Source organism: Drosophila obscura, unplaced genomic scaffold, assembly GCF_018151105.1.
Source record: "Drosophila obscura isolate BZ-5 IFL unplaced genomic scaffold, ASM1815110v1 contig_4, whole genome shotgun sequence".
Classification (NCBI taxonomy): Eukaryota; Metazoa; Arthropoda; class Insecta; order Diptera; family Drosophilidae; genus Drosophila; species Drosophila obscura.
In genome coordinates, this window is record NW_024542828.1 from 2,781,714 (window position 1) to 2,801,278 (window position 19,565).

General features: G+C 46.4%; 3 protein-coding genes across 4 annotated transcripts; 2 read left to right on the forward strand and 1 right to left on the reverse strand.

Annotated features, from left to right (window-relative positions):
* Positions 1-1,257: 1,257 nt before the first annotated feature.
* LOC111072574 (transmembrane protein 135) lies at positions 1,258-4,488 on the forward strand. Of its 2 annotated transcripts, none has more exons than XM_022364529.2 (5): positions 1,258-1,830; positions 2,584-3,542; positions 3,603-3,743; positions 3,812-3,978; positions 4,053-4,488. In XM_022364529.2, exons 2-5 carry the CDS (start codon positions 2,613-2,615, stop codon positions 4,180-4,182), a joined length of 1,368 nt encoding a protein of 455 aa, XP_022220221.2. In that variant the 5' UTR covers positions 1,258-1,830; positions 2,584-2,612; the 3' UTR covers positions 4,183-4,488. The 2 variants fall into 2 exon arrangements, with proteins under 2 accessions (XP_022220221.2, XP_022220229.2); XM_022364537.2 differs by lacking the exon at positions 1,258-1,830 and adding an exon at positions 2,355-2,499.
* A 581-nt stretch (positions 4,489-5,069) lies between these two features.
* On the forward strand, positions 5,070-6,973 carry LOC111072588 (transmembrane protein 135-like). The gene is made up of 3 exons (XM_022364550.2): positions 5,070-5,578; positions 5,640-6,416; positions 6,477-6,973. The coding sequence occupies exons 1-3, from the start codon at positions 5,426-5,428 to the stop codon at positions 6,912-6,914; spliced, it is 1,368 nt and encodes a 455-aa protein (XP_022220242.2). The 5' UTR covers positions 5,070-5,425; the 3' UTR covers positions 6,915-6,973.
* Positions 6,974-9,231: 2,258 nt separating this feature from the next.
* On the reverse strand, positions 9,232-9,590 carry LOC111072614. The gene has a single exon (XM_022364598.2). The coding sequence runs from the start codon at positions 9,571-9,573 to the stop codon at positions 9,355-9,357; it is 219 nt and encodes a 72-aa protein (XP_022220290.2). The 5' UTR covers positions 9,574-9,590; the 3' UTR covers positions 9,232-9,354.
* Positions 9,591-19,565: the final 9,975 nt, after the last annotated feature.

Genomic DNA, 19,565 nt, shown 5'->3' on the forward strand with positions numbered 1-19,565 from the left:
GTAAATTAAGTAAGTGTCGGGCTCTGACAGAGTCAAGTATGTTTGATATGCCCTCGCACTCTTACAAGCAAAAAACAAGAACACGCCTAAGCCGCGCCAGAAAAACCAAAGGAATCACACAAAGCAACCGCAATTTTGGTAAGCATCTAAGCAGCGCAGGAGGCCGGGAGGGGTAGCAGTAGCAGCAGAAGTGAAGCTGGTAACAGGAACGGAGCCGAAAACCCACCCGCTTCTAGGAGGTTATGCTCGGAATGAACTACTTAAGCGCTTTTGGCTTTACAAAATAAGCCATGCCACAGGTAATGGCATAAGCGGGGAGGCCCAGACTGGGGTTGGGGCAGAAGGCAGCACCACCAACAAACAATAACGAAATATTTTGGTATATCCGTTGTGCCGTGTCAACCGCACCGAAAGAGCTTCGCAGGGGCGCAAATGAAACGGGGGATGAGGAGGTGAAAATGGAAATGGCAATGGCATTGAAGTTCCCATCCCCATGCTGACAGAGACACACTTTATGAACTACAACCGAAATCCAATTGATGGAAGGAGCAGAAGGACCACAGAGGAGTCTTTCGATGTCTGCAAGCATTTCGGCAGGGAAAGTGCTTTGAGTTGATTGTGGCACGAATTGTGGCCTAAACGAAGCACCGGCAAAGCATTGGCAAATGGAAATTTCAAGCACACATTGCCGGTGGACCACAGAAGGTGGCAGCAGAAGTGGATTTCATATCTGTTGCTCGTTAATTTTCAGGCAATTAATAAATGGGAGTGTAGGGAGACATTCATTTTGCATTATTTATATATATTTATTGCTATTATAATTTAAAATAATTTTTTCACCAAAGTTATTTGCTGAATCTAAAAATAAAGTCGCATCTAATGTAAATTATTAAATTTCAATTCAAAATTCAAATGCGCAATTAAAGACAGCCAAGCAAGAGCTAAATAGCACGACACTCACTCGAAAGAATTGCAGCTCGATAACACATATATATGTCTTTGTTTAAACCTTATTTTATAAGTATTCCAATAAATGGGAGTTTTTAAAATAATACACATTATAGAAAATTTATTCGTCTATTGGATGAAATTATACTTTAAGCTGTTAAAGTTTTAACTTGCTAGTAATATTAAAACGAATATCAAAATTGATGAATATGATTTTCCTTGGTATATTTACGGTATATTATGAAAAAGAAGAGTTATGTTTTAGTATATTTTTGAGGGTTTGACGGTATATTTTGTCGAAGAATCCGCAGTCGCACTGGTCTTTGTTTACACGCGAAATAATCTCAAAACATTTTGTTAAATCTCTGATAAAACATTGCGTGGGGCCTGGAGAAATGTTGCAACTGTTGCAATAGTTAGATTAGTTAATGCTGCCGCAGCAGCCGCATCTGCTGGCCGAGAAGCAGACGCGACACCGCGCCCCGGCGACCACTTGTTGTTGTTGTTGTTGTTGTGGACATTTACGGATGCTGGAACTGAAATTATAATTAAACCGATAAACTATAACAATTAAAGTTGGCTTATAGGCAAAGTGCAGTAGCTGCCACGCGCTTAGTGCTGTAGTCGTGTGTGGAAACAGAGCAACCGAAGTGCGTCATGGAATCTTAATTTTGACAGCAAACTAAAAAAATCGCCAAAAACCGAAACGTCGTCGTCGTCGTCGCCGCCGTAGCAGCAGCAGCAGTAAAACTAATTTAAATTCATTTTTAAAGCAACAATTGTGAGGGGACAGAGGCAGAAGAGAGAGCGCACAAATCTGCGATTAACTAGCAATTGCTTTATTATTGCCTGTTACCCCAGTCAAGTAATAACAGTTGAGACGTGAGTACAACTTGAACAGAACAGAGTAAATTGCCGACATTTAGAGCACTCAGCACTCAGCACTCTGAGCACCTTATCACCGCCTGGGCCTGGCCAAAGGTCTTGACCGGGGATCGTCATATCACTCTGAAAGAAAACAAACCCATTATAGATGCATAGTTAGCGGGCAAAATAGCTTTCAAAGCCAGTTGTGGCTTCATTTCTCATGTAGATTAGATTATTTAGTAGCATATTTAATCGTCACTTTACTCCATAAACATATGTAAATGAGCTGGCCAAAACAGTTGCAACAGCTGGAATATTGCAGGCGCCAGTTGTGCCGTAAAATATAGTCGCCCCCCACCCAGTTGTGGCTGTAATCCTCATACAGGGTGTCTGCTATGGCCTTTGTTCCTTGGCCTGGTCAATCCACTAATCTTGAATGTATCTTATCGATAGACAGTAATAAATGTCCACAGATACCCGAGCAAAACACTGCAGTCCAGGCCAACTGCGCCAGCTACTGGTTTCAGTTCTGGCCTGGCCAGCAGTAGCAGCAGTCTACACTCGAGCCCAGCTAAATCTACATTTATTCCGTAGTAATTTCCATGTTCTCATAGCAACCACACGAAGAGCCCCAAATAAAAGATTCAACCACTCGGTGGTCGGCGCATATAGATAAGATTAAAGGTTACAAAATCAATCTTGGACTTGGAACAGCACTCCAGCACATACGGTCGATCAGTGACTAATTTGTGGTTATTTTATTTCCAGACACGCAAAGATAAACATCGGATTGGATTATGGCGGGACAGAGCAAGCTATTGGACCCACTGTGCATCAGCTGCAAGGATTTCCAGCACCCATGGACCGATCATTGTGCGAATGCCACCGCCGGGATATTGCTCTCGGCCACGCCCTACTGTCTACGCGTCTACACAGTGGTCTATGCCTTGTCCTTGCTGATGCGCAATCGTATACCCACCATGACTGATCTCAAGCGCACCCTTTTGGGCATTATACAGTCGACGGCTTTCCTGGTGACCAACGCGTACACCTTCATTCTGTACAATTGCTTGCTCCGGCACATGCTCGGGCGCTATCACTTCACCACAGTGGCCTTTGTGCCCTGCTTATTGGCCTCGTTCACGGCCATTCTTGTGGAGCGTCCAGCCCGTCGTCCGCTTCTAACTTTGTATGTAGCCAACGTGGCTACGGAGGCGCTCTGGAAGATGGCCGAATCCCGCGGCTGGGTGCGGTCCATTCCAAACGGTCAGACGTTCATTTTTGGACTGAGCATGTCGGCCCTGCTGTATATATACCGACGTGGAAAAACCGAAGACTCGATCTTTAACATTCTGCGCCATTTCGTGGGCAAGGAGGAGGCCGGACCAATAGTCAACGATGAGGAGACATTGCCCGGCGAGCAGCCAGCTCCGCCGCGACACCGTCCCAGCGTCAGCTTCTCGACCGTCTCCGATTGGGTGCGCGTCTACAGCAATCTCCTACAAGCCAAGCACTCCAGCTGCCGTCACAAACAGAGCTGCATTGTCTACTCCATCAGTGGCGGCATCAAGCCATTTGTGGGTGGCGTTGTTCTCCAGGTGGCCCTCAAGCTGGTGATGAATGTCAGCAAGATAGCCAGTGGCAAAATGAAATGGAAGAAGCACATCTTTGATCGCAGCATCTTGCCGTTGGGCATCTTTATGGGCAGCTTCTCTTTTCTCTATAAGGTGAGTGTTTGCCGATTCAGTTTCTGGTTGCTGAGTGTCATTTATGTGTTTCCTTTTCAGTCTCTTTCCTGTCTGCTACGCCATAGCTTCAATAGAGATGATGCCATGTTCGCCATTCCCGCTGGTCTGGTGGCTTCCTTGGCCTTCACCAAGTATCCAGACAACACAGTGGCTCTGTATGTCATGTGGAAGGCTCTGCAGGTGAGCTGAGCAAAGAAGTGATCATTGCTTTGACATCCAGTTGCATCGCTTTTTATCTTCCCTCGCAGATACTCTGTTCGATTGGCCAGGCGAAGGGCATCGTACCAGTCGTACCCAATTTTATGCTCTACCTTTACTCATTCTTCACGGCCGTGCTCTTCCATGCGGGCATTGTAGAGCCAAAGGCTCTGCGCCCCAGCTACTACAAGTTTCTGCAAGCCATTTCGGGAGATAGGTGCGTATCAGCTCGCTCCACTTACTGCTTTGTCAGCATTCAAATTGATATATTGATTATTCGTTCTCCCACAGACTGAGCCGCTTTAATCTAAGCGCCTTCGATGTGTTCGGTCTCAGCACACAGCAACAGGCGATGGACACCATCAAGTCATTGAAAATTGTCGAGAAGTCAATACTCCCAGCGTTCCCGTTTGCTTCTTAAGCAGATAGCCAACCATCTATACAACCTATTTGTACATTCAGTTTCATGTGTCAGCCAGGCGCTGGACGCGCCTCTCCATATCCATATTGCGAGTACATATTACAGGCGTGTATATATCTAAGAGTCTCTCTAACTATCCATCTCTCTGGGTGTGTCTCTGTGCTGTACGTTCAACGTTTCAGTTCTTTGCCACACGGATCACTAAGCTAAGCGATGTTATCACTTGTCGGGAAGGGGGGTGCACTGTAAATTATTTTCGACTGTTTTTTTGGTACCAGTTTTCAATAAAAACTTATGTCTAACTAAGATTAACGAGTATGTACTTATTTATAGCGGCACGGCCACGCTTCACTGTGGCAGATTGTGGTTGCATGCTCTACGTTTAATATGAATTTATTCTTAGCGATAAATGGAGGGTATAGCATACCCAATATTCCTTTTCCGTTATCTTCAGTTGATCGTCTTGCATTCCGTCTCAGCAAACCACAGCAGCCGTTCTAGAGTTTTAATATGGATAATGGGAATGTTAGCAGTCTATAATGATAATCTCAATATGTTCGTTCCGCCCAAATAGCCCACTACATTCCGACTACGGGGTATACAAATAAACACTACGTTGGCTTCCAATAATGAAGAGTGGACTCCCTTCGTTATATTTCTCTTAAATATTGATAAGCAAACACCCCCAGCCGATGACGTAGCTGCCATAAGACCGAGCAAGCACCAGGCATGGAGGCAAGAGCTTCATTCCGTTCGTTTGCTCGTTCTGTCGATAAGCATTGGTATTAGACGCACTTCAGGCACACACTTGCCGTGCCGTACGCCAGAGAAGAGCCCGAAATTGTTTGATAAACGAATTCAATGGAGCTGCTAAAGTGCGTCCCCACGGACCCAATCAGTAGTATTTGAATGGCTGAACGGGCCCAAACGTGAGAAACTTAAACCTGAGGTGGAAATTACAAAACAAAGTGGAAACTACACCACTGATCTCTGGCTACAAATCAACGGGTTGTTTTATGGGATTGCTCCGCATTACAAAGAGTGGATAAAACATTTTGGGAAAACTGAGATTAAGTGGGCGCTTTCCAGGTTCCAATTGGGTGGCAATATTTGAACTTTGAGCGATACGAGCATTCCGTCGAGCAGCTGAACAGCCGATAAGCTTTATCATCTTCTGCCCAATTCTTGGACAATACGATAATCATAATTCAGCAAGCATAATCCAATATTCAAGGCCCCAACAATGGCAGCCCAAAGTAAACTTCTCGAAGCAGCCATCGAGTGCAGCTGCCACACGTACGGGCATCCATGGACCTCCAGTTGTGCCGCTGCGTCAGCTGGCATGATGCTGGCTGAGATTGCGCCTAGTTTTCGCACCTACTCCACGGTGTATTTGGTGCGTAACAAGAAATTCCAAGATATTATAAAATTTATAAGATATATATTGAATTCTACAGCTCGCCTTGATCATGAGGATGCGTGTGCCTAGGCTGCAGGACCTTTGGCGCACTCTTACTGGCATCCTTCAGTCGACTGCCTTCCTCTCCATGAACGGTGGGCTCTTCGTCTTTTGCGTGTGCCTATTCCGACAGCTGCTGGGTCGCTTCTACTTCTCAACGGTGGCATTTTTTCCCTCCTTCCTGGCCAGCTGGGCTTCCATTGCCATCGAGCGGCCGGAGCGTCGTACTCCACTGGCCTTGTACGTGGCAAATGTGGGCATCGAGACCGTGTGGAAGATGCTCGAGTCGAGGGGTTTGGTGCGCTCCCTTCCCAATGGCCAGGTGCTCGTCATGGGCCTGAGCATCACCGCTCTGATGTACCTTTACCGCGTGGGGCTCCACAAAACGGTGGCCAAGGATGCCACCTTCAAGGGCCTGAGTGTGATTCTGGGCAAGGAGGAGGAGGGTCCGCTCAAGACCCCAACTGTCACCACCACACAAAGCTCCCGCCAGCGGCCTTTGAACTTCCAAAGTATTTACGCCTATGTGCAGGTGTACGATCGCCTGAAGACCGCCAAGCATCCCAGCTGCCCACATCGACAGGGCTGTGCTCCGTATGCTCTCTACGGAGCATTGAAGCCATTCCTGGGCGGCCTGGGTCTGCAGGTTGGACTGAAGCTACTGCTCAACATAACCAAGATTGTTAAGATGAAGATGCAGTGGCGCAAACAGATCTTCAACAAGGGTTCCCTACAGCTGGGGCTGGCTCTGGGTAGCTTCTCACTGCTCTACAAGGTGTGTAGGACTTCGACACTCGAAAGAGGCGCTTCTGACTCTGATTTTCCATCTCCACAGACAATTTCCTGTGGCCTGCGACACACCTGCGGCCATGACAACGCACTCTTTGCCATTCCCGCTGGCTTGATTGGCTCCATTGGACTGCTCCGGTTCCCCAACACCACGGTGGCCATGTATCTGATGTGGAAGGCCCTCCAGCTGCTGTACAACTGGGGCATTGCCGAGGGCAAGCTGCCGGAAGTGCCACACTTTAATATGATCATGTATGGCTTCTTCACGGGCGTGCTCTTTCACGCGGCCATCCTGGAGGCGCGTAGCCTACGTCCCAGCTACTACAATTTCCTCATGAACATCTCTGGCAATCGGATCAGTCGCTTCAATGTGCTGCCCTTCCAGGCTTACGCTCTGAAGAGCCAGGATCAGATCAACTATGTGATCAAGAAACTGAAAATAGACATGACATCGCCCTTCCCCACATATCCGCTCACTGTTTGAGCTGGAGTTCCGCTGCCCGGTATCAAAAGTTCAAATAAAATGCAATAAAACTTTAAATTAAATGTTTGACCCAAAATGGCCATTAAGGGGATTTAATGGGAGCCGAGCCAACGATGGGAGCAGAAGGAGGGCGCTGTATGTGACCACCACCCCATTGAAGCTGGAGAGGATGAGCATGAGTGCCCCCTCCTTGTTGGAGGCAGCAGTAGGATGAGCACTGTTTGCCGGATGTGAGGTCCAGCATCAATCACGGAGTCAACAAGGCGCCCTGGAACCAACCCTGGCAGCCGCCCCCCTTAACCGACCCAACTTCACGGCTGTGACAACTCTAGACGGCGGCTCCGCGCTGCTCAATTATTTACATTTATATGTCATATAAATTTATTGCCACCCATAACTCACCCAAGGCCCGAGACGAGACGAAATGGAGCTCGAAGGCTCCACCAAAAGTGCAGCTACAAATTCACTAAAAATAAAAATAATAATAAAAAAGCAAAACAAAATGGATGCAAAATGCACAGCCCAGAGCCGCAACTTTAGATACCCTTTCTAGGAAATATCCTAGTAATATCTGTCCAGTATTCCTTATACTGGATAGCGGCAAAGATTAATCTTCATACAGCTATCTCCCACTTATAATCTTCATCATACATTATAGAGTAGAAACTGCTTGCCTCTGATCGGTGCAAACTCTCCAACCGTATTGTAGCATCCCCTCTTTGGAGGGTACCATAAATGTGAGCTTTTCTTGGTTCCCATTCCCAGCCGCCAATGATAATCTTGGCCAGCGATGGACTGAGACTGAAACCAAAACTGGCACTGGCACTGGCCCTGGCACTGGAGGCACGGCTTAACAAATGAATTATAGGCTCGGGTAAATTTAATGTGCCACTTAGTTATGGAGAGTAGAGGGACTTGCTTTTGGTCTTTTGCAGAGTCGTCGGCCTTTATTTTTATGCGTATTATAATAAGGCGAGGAGCCACGGCTAAGCGACTTTCCTTCTGTTTTTGTTGATTTTCATTTTGAAAATTGAGTTGAAAATAATGAAAATGCAAATTTGCCACGCCAGCTGCTGTTTGCCAGTCTTTAGCTTTTTCCCAAAGAGTGGTGCGGAGGTGGGGGTGGTACTGTGCAATTGCAGGAGCCCTCCTCTCCCTATCTCTCTCTCTCTTTCCCTAGCATTTATGAAATTTATATGCATGTCAGTCAGTTGTTGGCTTCATTCTATGAACATTCTGGTGCCTAGGGCCAAGTCAACGGCATGGAAAATACAAATGAAGCCAGTGACAAATCTCATTAATCACAACGAAAGAAAAGCAGCGGGAGGAGCTTAAGGATTGGTGGGGGGGGGGGGATCTGCTGAGTGAGTGGGTGCAGCTGTTGGCGCCTTGAAATCTGGGATTATCAGCTTAGGCAAGTTGCAGTTCTTGGCCAAGAACTACTTGTTGTTCACTCACAGAATAAAAATGCATATAAATTGAATATTATAAATTTTCTTATTTTGCAACAGTTGCAGTCACTTAGCTGCTGCTGCTGCTGGTGCTGCTGTTGCTGCCTCGTCGGGTGCTGCCTGCCAAGTTGTAACTTCATTTAAGTCAATCGCTTTTCACTCTCTTTTCTGTGGCACACAAATTGTAAACAAGAGAATTATGCAAATGAATAAATTCCAGCCTCGAAGGCAACATCCAATGAAATATTACCGAAACAGAAACTCAAGTTAAAGGAAAGAAAATCGAAACAACATTTCAAAGAAAAAGAAATCGAACAAAAAGCGCACACAAAAAATAAAACTCCTAACTTTCAACTGCCACAAAACTGTGCAACAGAATCACCTTTGCCTCTTCTTTTTTTCTGGCTGGCCACAACATTGCATTGCACGTTGATAGAAATATCAAATGAAATTTATGGCCACAAGAAAGTCTTGGCCATAAAGACAAGAGGTATGTCAACAGTAGATAAGCGGCAGAAGCTGTCCAAAAATGTAGATGACACCTTTTTCTCGGCTTCTGCCACAAAATGAATTTTTAATTAAAATTGTCTGCAATTCTGTTGTGTGTGTGTGCGTGTGTGTGTGTGGGAGAATTTTAATGGGAAATTGAAATTGTTGGCTGGCAGGGAAATGCAAAATAAATAAATTAAATTAAGACCAAACTTTCAGACAAAAATATAGGAAGATATGAGCTACAAAGTATTCTTTGAACACAACAATACACTTACCACATATGTATGTATGTACCTACAAGTGTTAACAATTATGTATAAATAAAGAAAATTGTATCACATATCAAATTAATTAATGTACATTCTTTTATTGCTTTTAAATCACACTAATCTCGCATTTTATATTCTACTCTTCAATCAATAATCATTATGATGATTTTTCTGTATTATCCGTTCCCTATTGTTCCAGTCTTTGGCTTAATTACAAAATGAGTCTGATCAAAAAGCAATCATGCGTATACTTATAGCTGCCAGTGTACACTCGCCGGCTAAGTGCTGCTCTGCATCCTCCATTTCACGTTGCCGCACCAAATGCAGCGGCACAGCCATCTGCAGAAACTCCAGGAACGCATTGATCAGGCTGAGCAGCAACCAGATTAGCGACAGACAGAGGCAGGTGCAAGTGCACCCTATTGCTTCGCTCAGAGGGGACGGCATGATAATCGGATTGAGGTTGTTCCTCCACTGATGGACCCCCCCCAGCAGAGCCCATGAGCAAAACCCTGAAGTGGCCCCACGAAAACGTGCCGCTGTTAAATTGATAACAGTTCGACTCCCCTAGTGATAAGCCATTTTATTGTACAATGTACATGTTTCTCCGACAGCAGACAGCCAGACCTGCAGAACCGTAATACGTCTGGCAACATTCATTTATTGCTTCAACATTCAACGAATTGTATGGAAATTCCGCTCAAACCTCATCGAACCGCTGTTCCAATTTATGTTCGTTTCCACTCGATGTTCATTTCCGTTCGTTTCCGTTCGGATTTGTTCGTTTTTGTTCCGCTTCTCTTCGTTTCCAATCGTGTGTGTTCGTGTTTGGGAGCGTGTTCGTCCTTTCGCAACAGGATGCGCATTGTGCGGGGGCCCAGAAATGCACCAGAGTGTCGCCTATACCTACCCTTCGTTCCCATCGTTCCCGTTTGCGGGGCTAACTGGGTTAGTGGTACAAGTTCAGTTTGACGCAGGGTTGTTCCTTTCTCACGTTCCCAAGTGAACATTACAGGACATGTGGGGAGACTATCCCTCATTTCAGGCTGATTGGGCCAGAGCAGTGTGCTGTTGCATCCTGTTCGCTCTGATGGTCGCATAATCCATCTTTTTAGCGAAACTGAATGACTTCTCCCGTATGCCTTCCGTATTCCTTACTAGTGCTGGTCCCGAGAGTAGCTCGCCTTCCGCTTTTTGCTTCACAGAGTAGCTCTGTCTCTTTGCTTATCCTTTCCTTCTCACTGTGGCAGTCACTTGGCTGCATTTTCCTTTCTCTCTGTGGCAGCCACTTCCCTGCACATCCTTAATTGAAACTACATCGTTTACTTACTTGTAAGCCATGCTTTCTATATGTACCTTAACTCCAAAGCTACCTTCTAGTCCACTTCTGGCCCCACTCTTTGCTTTGTCTTTGGCCTTACCTTTTGGCACTCTTGTTTGTTCTCTCCATTGCGGCAACATATACATATACCACCCTCCTTTATGCACCTTTGATTCCCAACCTTTGAGTCCACACCCCCTTCCTTACCTGTTCTGTCTGGTTGCTTCCTTCCTTTTGGAATGCATCATTTGGCATTGGCGTTGACAGGCGGGGCAGAGCTACCAAAAGCCTCCTACTTTCGGATGACGCCTTTGTTCTGTTCGGTTCGGTTCCTTCGCTGATTCCCCAGTGGGGGTACAGTCACAGTCCAACCCAATCTCCTCAAAAAACGTTTTCTTTTGTTATGCCAGCCGCTCGACGACAATTGCACTTGCTGATTGCCCTCATTTTCAGACTTGAAATAATATTAAAAACTTTTACAACGTCTCGTCTGCCTTCTGTCTGTCTCTGTCTCTGCCTCTGCCTCTGTGTCTTTGCCACTGCCTGCCTCCTGCCTCCTGCCTGCTGCCTCCTCCTCCTATGTCTTCATTTGCTTTTGTCTTTGCTGCATGCCGCCTGCTGCTTGTTGCAATTGCATGTTGCAGCTGCTGCTACTGCTGCTGCTGAGAGGCCCCTATCTGAGACAGAGAGAGCACTCGCTTTGATTCCTGTTTTAGTTCTTGTTCTTCTTTTATTTACCACATAAATCACATGCCATCGGATTCCAAGCGATGGTATAGAGTGGATGGGAGGGGGGGTTGAGACATTTCTATATCTATCTACTTAAGGTTTTCACTGCCTGAATCCAAGGCACTTCCTCGACTCTGCTTATCGCCTGTTCACGAGTCTGTAGCCGAGTCTCAGTATGGGGAGTACTCGGTCTTTTACTTTTTGGATTGTTAGTTGCTATTTTTACGATTGCCCATTGTGTCTGGCCAGCTCAAAAGCTCTCCTCCTCTCTCTCTCCTTCTCTCTCTCTGCCTCTCTGTTGGTTTTTCGAGCAGCGATAGGACACGTATCCGCTTTTGGGCGATTTCTTGGCAATTGCAACTGTCTGTGTGGGTGTGCCTGTCGGTGTGTGTGTGTGTGTGTGGGTGTTTGTATCTATGTTCTCTGGTAAGATGCCTTCTTTTTGTCGGGTAATTGATGATTTACAACTTATTTACGCTTCGATTGTGCAATAATTGAAAATTGCTCTAAATTCATTTGGAGCATTCCAAGGAACATATCTTTGGAGAGTACACTGGCGGAAAAACCAGCTCCCGAAGTACTTTTACGTATTTAAATATCTAAAGCGAAACCATAGAAAATGTTCTTCTAATTTATTTGTTTAGAATTTTTCTTACAGTGCCTTTCATTCTGTTTCTGTTCTGTTTCTTTTATCAATAGGAAACTCATGCAATGGCGCATGAAATAAGGCAATACCTCAGCTATCATTTCCTTTTCCTGTCCGAAAAAATAACCCATTAAAGCAGGGATCCTTCATATACGAGGCAACCATAGCCTTGGCAGAGTGTAATTAATCTACTTGCAGCATATTAAGCTTCCTAAAACACATGGCTGGTGCTGCTGATGCTGCTGCTGGGGGTGCTGGTGGTGCTCGGTGCCCCGATATGCGGCATGGAAAATGAAAATAGCGACCAACCGTGAGGATTAGGCAAGTGCAGCACAAAAGAAGCACCAGCTGCGGCAAAAACCGTTGAAATCTCTGAAGAGTCTCTGTTCTCTCACTCTCTCTCTGTACCCCGCCCCCACTGTGGTAAGCAGACAAAGGAGAAATGTTGATCCAGGGGCGGACAGCAGGAGGAGCCAGTAGCTGAAGCAGGAGCCAGGAGCTACTAGCCAGGAACCAGGACATTGCACACATCTTGGCATTGGGCCCACTGCAAAGTGAAATGGAGGCAGCAGCAGCCATGCTGCAGGTCGAATTCTGGCTCTCGACTTCCCCTTAAATTCAATTCAAAATAAATGATGCGACGCTCAAGCAAATTTTCAGGGCGATGCTTAAACAGCTTTCAACTTGACTGCGGCTGCCAGCAAATGTGGCAATAATTTGCGGCAACATATGCCCAGAGTTTTGTGGCAGCTGGCAGGCGAGCACCACACTCACTCACTCACTCACTCACCCCGTACCTTACGCCCAATTGGCTGCAAAGTGTGGCACGGCCACGGCACCCAGACTGAAGTCAAACCTCCGAAAAATATCGTAAATTAATTGCAGACTCAAAAGTGTCTGCTCAGTCTTGTTGCAACTTAAGCTGCAGAGCAACACATTCCCATGCCACACTTTCCCATGGCCTCCAATTATGTCATTAGACGCAGTCCAGATGGCCGGCCATAAATTGCTCCGGTCGGTGCCATAAACAAAAGTCAGGTAGGACTCTCTGGTACGACATCAAAATGTTGACTAATTTCCCCTTTTCAGGGAGAGGCCAAGCCCCGGCCCATGCGGCGTATACGCAACGTTGACAAAGTTCGCTGCAATTCGTCGCCAGGGGAAGACCCATAAATCCAAACCGAAGCCGGCTTGAGGTCCTTGGCCTGCCCTGATCCGTATCTGAATCAATTAATTCGCCGGATACGGATGAGCCCCGGAAAAATTAGAGTTCTGAGCGGCTCTAAGCGTACCTGAGGGAAATGGAAAAAGTACATTAAGTGCTTAAGAATAAATGCGGGTCTAAGAAATAAGTTGGATACAAATTTCTATTTATTTTCAATCATCAATGGCTGCTCTTAAAGTTCTGCCACTTTTTTCAAACATATTTTTACTGCCTTTTGCTGGCCGGGAAATTCTTTTGCCGCCATGGAGCACAAACATGCTGGGACACTCCGAATGCGGTCAGAAATAATTCTCGCGAGTCATGCGGCATGGAGCGAATGGGTGTGGTGCAGCGGCACTAACAGCTGCATTAGCTGCAGGATGGCCACAGACGATGAGAGGAATGGGACAGGACTGAACAGGAGCAGAGGCACTGACCAGGCATTGACCAGCAGAGGCACCATATTGTACCGGAGGCACTCCGGACTCTGCAGGAGTGCACCCGGACCCCAATGCCACATGGCTATTAGATTACGTTGCGGCCATTGGGCAAGCAGCTGTCGTCGTAGTCCATTGGCAACTTTTGCGCCTTGTCCAGGGCTAAAAACTCCACGCACGATTGATCTCCTGAATTGCGATGCCATTCTCATGGCTGCTCATGATATGTGGAGCTCACTCTCGCTCACTCTCTCTCTCTATCTCTCTCTCTCTCTCTGTCTCTCAGTGGGAGGGGGGACTTCCGCTCTATTGGTTATAGTTGCACTCCATTTTGAATGCAATAAAGTCGCGAGGCGAAATTAACCCAGTTTCTGGATGACTTGTCACGTACAGCTGCAATGGGCATTTGCATCCATCTGTTTCGCTCGCCATTCAGTTGAGTTCATTTGCAATTCGTGCCTCATGGCGTATACTTGATGTGATGTCTATTACGATCGGCAGGAGGATGAGGATATGCCTTGATTCAACTGCACGTAATTAAATGTTGGACTTCCGCCTCGACAGCGGAAGCAGAGACAACGATTTACGGCTTAAACGTTTTGGTTAAGTGCATGGGCGCCAATCAACAGGAACAGGAACAGGAAGAGGAACAGGAAGTGGGGTTGGGGGTGGATAGGGGTGCAGAAAAAATGGCTGAAAACACAGCAAATTAAAATTGTCGCACACTTGGCCAAACATTTGTCCAGCTCTTATCAATTGCTCGGAGTCGCTGTGGCACTCCATGGAACTTGTAACTAACGAGAAAGCGAAGCCTTTGCTGCCACTTGATGGAGCACACCCGTCCCCGTCCCCGTCCCCGTCCACCCCCTTTCCGCAGCAGCACCTCAATTTCCCAGCACTTAAAACGGAAACGGAAGCGGCCATCGTGGAAGGCTCAGTGAGAGAGAGGGAGATGCGAAGCGAAGCGATAGAGATAGTGAGTGAGTGAGCACTCATTGTCAAGCTCAGACTCGAACAAACGGTGTGTGTGGGGGGGGGGAGTCGAGCCATTTTCCATTTTTGCTGTTTTGGATTTTGGTTTTTCTCTGATTTTCCTCTGCTCTTTCTATCCCCCGTTTACACTAGCTCCTCTTTTTTTAAGCCATCGCCTAAATACTTGGGTCTAGAGCGTGTTAAAGTACATTTGATTTGATTTGATTTGTTGTCGACGTCATGGCTATCGTTAATGGACATTTGGCCCAGACCGATGCGACACTAATCGCTCACTTACCCACTGCGCCAGCACCCCACCACACCCCACCACAAACACCCCAAACACCCCTTTCTACCCAGTCCATGTAGCTGTCTGTCAACACAGAAAAAAGAGATAGATAGAAAGCTAGATAGAGAGTGGAAGAGTGGGAGAGAGAGTGATAGCCAGTGGGGAGGGGGTGGGTGGACATTCGAGTGGCATGGAATTTTTAATGCAATTTGTCTGATTTGTTGTTGACGTTGCTGTGTTGCCTTGTTGGCTTGTCGTGATTTGTTGCTGATTTTGTCAGTCATTTAGTCATTATAGAGAGTTTTCTACACACACACACACCCCCAAACCTACCCTACCCACACCCAGCGGTAGCCAACACTAATTGTCATTCAAAATTAAGTGGATTTCGCGTTTTAATTGAAATCGTTTGTTGGATCGGTCGCTCGGTCAACATACAGCATTGACATCATCTGTCTGCCTTCTGCTTTCTGATTTCCGTTTTCTGCCCTTTAAAGCCAAATTAGGCTGATTCCCTCATTCCACTTAAAGTGCACAAGCTCTGCTTGGATGTGGAACTCCGGACAACAATCAAATGCCTCCTAATTGTTTCCGTAAAGATTGACCAGCACTGAGTGGGACAACAGGACTGACCAGAGCCACCTGCCACTCGATGCCCTCAAAAATCTAAGGCCAGACTTTGGCCAGAAAAGCCAAAGCCAAAACGAAAATTCCATCTCTTGGATAATTTTATGGGGAAAACGAATTGTGAAATACCCTAACAAATGCATTGGATACCTTAATCTAAGTATGGTTTCTATGACATCTATAAATCAAAGAGGAAATCCAACATTTAATGCCTTGAACATTGAAAAGTGAACTACTAATTGATAAACAAAGAATACCTACACAATTGTTAGCCACTTCTTTCTACAGTTAGCAAGCTTTTAATCAGAATAATCGTACCATCTCCCATGATAGAGTATAATGACATCAGAGGCTTGCCAGGCACTCACTGCACTGCAGTCTGAGCTCCCTAAACAGACTGTCCCAGCCCTGCTCAACGCTGACAGAGTCGAAAGTCTGTGTGTTGGGTCGCAGACAAAGCCTTCTCCCATGCGCTGCAACGACTTCGTGAGGAGTCTGTGCCCCAGTGTCAATGCGGTTCGAGCAGTGCGTGTGCGGCAGACAATTACATGACCAGCAACCGCATGACCTACACACATCCAGCAACCACTGCCCATGCACCCATCCACCCATCCACCCACCCACCAGTAGTCAGACAGCAATCAAGGCTTGATGAGCAGAGGAGCGAGCAAATGGGTTTTGGTGGATGGGGAAAAGCTTGGTAATTTTCTTAAGTCAAGGTATGGCATTATAGCGTGATGAGCCTCATTCAGCAACGGCAGCTCCGAGCAATGCAAGAGCGTGGCTAGAGGATGGTTAAATGGGTTAGCGGGCTGCTGTCAGGGGTTACGGGGAATGTCGCATCCCCATCCGGTGAGGTCGCACGGTTGGTGGTGCACTGAAACGGCTTAAATGCTGCAAAATGCTGCATCCTTACGAGCAATAAAACCTAAAAACTTTTCGCCTACTAAACTAAAAACTTGATTGTTGCAAGTGGACCCCGACAGCAGAGCAGGAAATTGTTGACAGGATGTTAGGGGACGGATGCGATTTAATTTGTATATTCAATGGAGCACCAAGAGTCCCAGACAAGGGACACGAGTCCGAGTGGAAGACTGTGCTCGAAAAGTTTTGCGCCCAGGCCCAAGGACATTCGGCCCCAGACGGAAGTGTCTGTGTTGAGTTCATTTGTTGTAACTGCACAGGAAATTATTTAATTATTCGCACAGCCTGGATAAAGGACCCTCCTAGACCCAAAGAATCGCATTCGTCATCTGGCAGCGTAGGATCTAAAGCAAAGGGATGGGGGAAGTCCATCTAAAATTATGACTTCATATGGCCCTCAGGATATCCTTTGGCCTCAGCATGTGGCGGTGCGTAGCCCCTGATATCCCAGAGCCAGCAAGTGGCGACTGCTAGTCTCTGATATCTCTGCCCCAGCATGTGGCACATAAACACCTAATGATGGACACCATCAGCACATCATGGCAGGCGATAGGATAGTCCTGGGCCCACCAGCTGGCAATTATGGCAATCCAAAAGTCACGTTCCTCGGCAGGCAGCTGCCTTCCCCCAAATGATTTCATAAGAGTCAGTCGCCTCCTACTCTGCTACGGCTAAGAAAGTTTTCTTTTTGTATTACTTTTTAAAGCCTCACTGAACCACTTGTTGGGCCGAAGCCTAGTATTTGGCAATGGCATATCCGATAAATTACGTATACGCAGCGTGTTGGATTTTCCTCTGTTGCTATTAATCAATTGCTGTACTGAAGAGGCAGTGTCTGGATTTGGGTAGATATCCAAGTCCAATAATAGCCCAAAATGACCATTTAAATGGTTCTCTAAAGGGGGTGGCTCTACAAGTAGTGTCCAGCCAGGTACACAGGCTTCGGATTGAACTTACAATGGGCCACTTCTTATCGCTTGTGTGCTGCCAGTGTTTGCTTCCATTTGGTACTGGGAGTCTTCATGGTCACAGCGTTCCTTTCCTCTGCTTCCGTTTTTATTCATAGGCCCCTCTGTTTCCATTGCTTGCTTCTAATCGTAGACCTGCCTGCTTCCGTTTCTATCTGGTCCTGCTTCCACATTCTTTTTTCCTGCTGCCATGCCAATGCCAATAAATAAAATGTTGTGTGCGCCTGTTAAAGAAGTTCTGGCTGTGCGCCTGCTCGTACTCCATATTTACACAATGTTTTAAATCAATTTATCAGCATGGGGCCCATAAAAGGAGAGGAGAGCGTCCTTGTCTTTGCCTCACAATGCACAATTGTCATAATACACAAAGTGTTTTGGGGGGGAAGAGCGATGAGCAAATGACTGAAAATGAATGCGGAATGAAGCGACGCCATCTCCATTCCCATCAGGATCAGCGCACCCAGTAGTACGGTACGGAGTAGAGAGTCATTCGGGTTTATTGATACGACTTGGAAAAGCCAAACGCGCGGCAGAAAATACACAGTTTTACAGTTATTACTGAACACCCGATTAAATTCTAATATGAATTTTATCGCACTGTGTAGGTGGTAGGTGGTAGGTGGCATCGAAACGCTCAGAATGCTGCCAGACAGTTGGTGGAGCTGTCATTAAAAGCGTTTATTCTGATTATAAGGCGAGAGTGCCAAAATGAGTAATGATTCGTGGGGGGGAGAAGAGAGGGAGAGCAGTGGCTGGAGCTGGAGCTGGATTCACTGGGGTTTTTATTAACGCCTGGCAAGTGGAAAATTTCGTCGAGTTGATAAAGATTGATTGATGGGAATGCTGCTCGGGTTCTTCTTTCAGTGGTTTCTCGTCTCGCAGTTTGCTTCGCTGCTTGTTTGTCGGGACAAATTGAGTTGTCATAATTTAAATATATTCGTCTGGCAGAAAGAGAGAGAGAGAGAGAGAGAGAGGGAGAGATTTAAGAAGCTTTAATCAAGCTCCAGCCATGATGCATTCACCGAATCCTTCTGCTGCTTCGTTCCTTGTGATATTTTATGGCAGTAATCTCAAAGCTAGGGCATAATAAATTTACATCAAGTAATTACAACGCATGTGGCGGCTGTGGCTGCAGTTAAGCTTTTATTTACTTCCACCCTCCACCATTCTATAGCATTTTGCAGTACCCTGCAACACCCTGCAACACCCTACAACACCCTACAACAGTCTGCAATACCTGGAACACCCACACACACGAGCATTTAGCGTGTAAACAGTTCACGAGCTAAATTAAATATACTGCAACACAAATAAACAAATACAAAGCAATGAAATGTAATTACACACACACAAAAAAAAACCCCCAACTAGTGATGAGAGCGTGCCTGGGTGGCGAAAACAAGCACGAGTCATCATGCATCAAGATTAATATTTACATCAAATTTACACCCTAATAGGCATGGCCTTTCAGGCACGAAACACTCACGAACATCTCTACTCCCCCCACCACACATACGTAGGAAATTAAGTATACGATGTCGCCACCTGGCAAGGGAATTTCATAGGTAAGTAACGCCCCCCACCACAAGCTCGGAGCCCATCATAAACAATGAGCAATCAGAGTTATGGTCATGCCTCGCATAACGGATCACATACACTCTTTGCACTACGACTCTCTCTCGTTCTCTCTCTTCATGATTAGTATCCTGCTAGGGCATATCTTCATCCTGAGTGCGCTGCCCCCTCTCCCCCCCTACGCTGCACTGTTACCCATTTGGACTGTTACTCCTCGCTCGCTCTCTTCATGCTGATGGCTGCTAAAGCCATCCTCCTCTCACGCATTGCACTACCCATTAGACTGAATGAGGCCACTGATTGTGTTGAGTGCTGGTTGATTAACGCAACTATGTTTATGACTACAGCACCCCTACCCACCCCACTACCCACCCCATTTCCCCGCCGTCTATCATACTGCATGTGTGGTCATGCAAATCCATTAAGAGGAGTCCTTCGCACTCCGCCCAGAATGCCGAGAAATACGCGAATCAAAGGAATATAGCGCCTTCCCACAAAAACAAAACAATGTCAGACATTTGCAATTGTTGCCAACTGTCAGGCCACTTGTCGCATTCGTTGTCGCTGTCGCTTCTGCTGCTTTTGCAGCTTTTTCTCTTGCTGTTGTTGTACATATTTGTAGTTGTACTGTAGATTTTCTTGCTTGACGGTTTTTTTGAGGGGAAAGAAAGCAAGCAACTGCAGCCGAAATGGTTTATAGTCTCCACCCGCTCACTCAACTGTTTCCAAATGCCACTACTGCTCTCT

Bases quoted from the DNA above. Each gene is read 5' to 3' on its own strand.
- LOC111072614 (XM_022364598.2), bottom strand. From the start codon at position 9,573: ATGCCGTCCCCTCTGAGCGAAGCAATAGGGTGCACTTGCACCTGCCTC.
- LOC111072574 (XM_022364529.2), top strand. From the start codon at position 2,613: ATGGCGGGACAGAGCAAGCTATTGGACCCACTGTGCATCAGCTGCAAG. The intron at 3,543-3,602 runs GTGAGTGTTTGC...TTTCCTTTTCAG, and splicing joins GCTTCTCTTTTCTCTATAAG to TCTCTTTCCTGTCTGCTACG. The intron at 3,979-4,052 runs GTGCGTATCAGC...GTTCTCCCACAG, and splicing joins CAAGCCATTTCGGGAGATAG to ACTGAGCCGCTTTAATCTAA.
- LOC111072588 (XM_022364550.2), top strand. From the start codon at position 5,426: ATGGCAGCCCAAAGTAAACTTCTCGAAGCAGCCATCGAGTGCAGCTGC. The intron at 5,579-5,639 runs GTGCGTAACAAG...TGAATTCTACAG, and splicing joins CCTACTCCACGGTGTATTTG to CTCGCCTTGATCATGAGGAT. The intron at 6,417-6,476 runs GTGTGTAGGACT...CCATCTCCACAG, and splicing joins GCTTCTCACTGCTCTACAAG to ACAATTTCCTGTGGCCTGCG.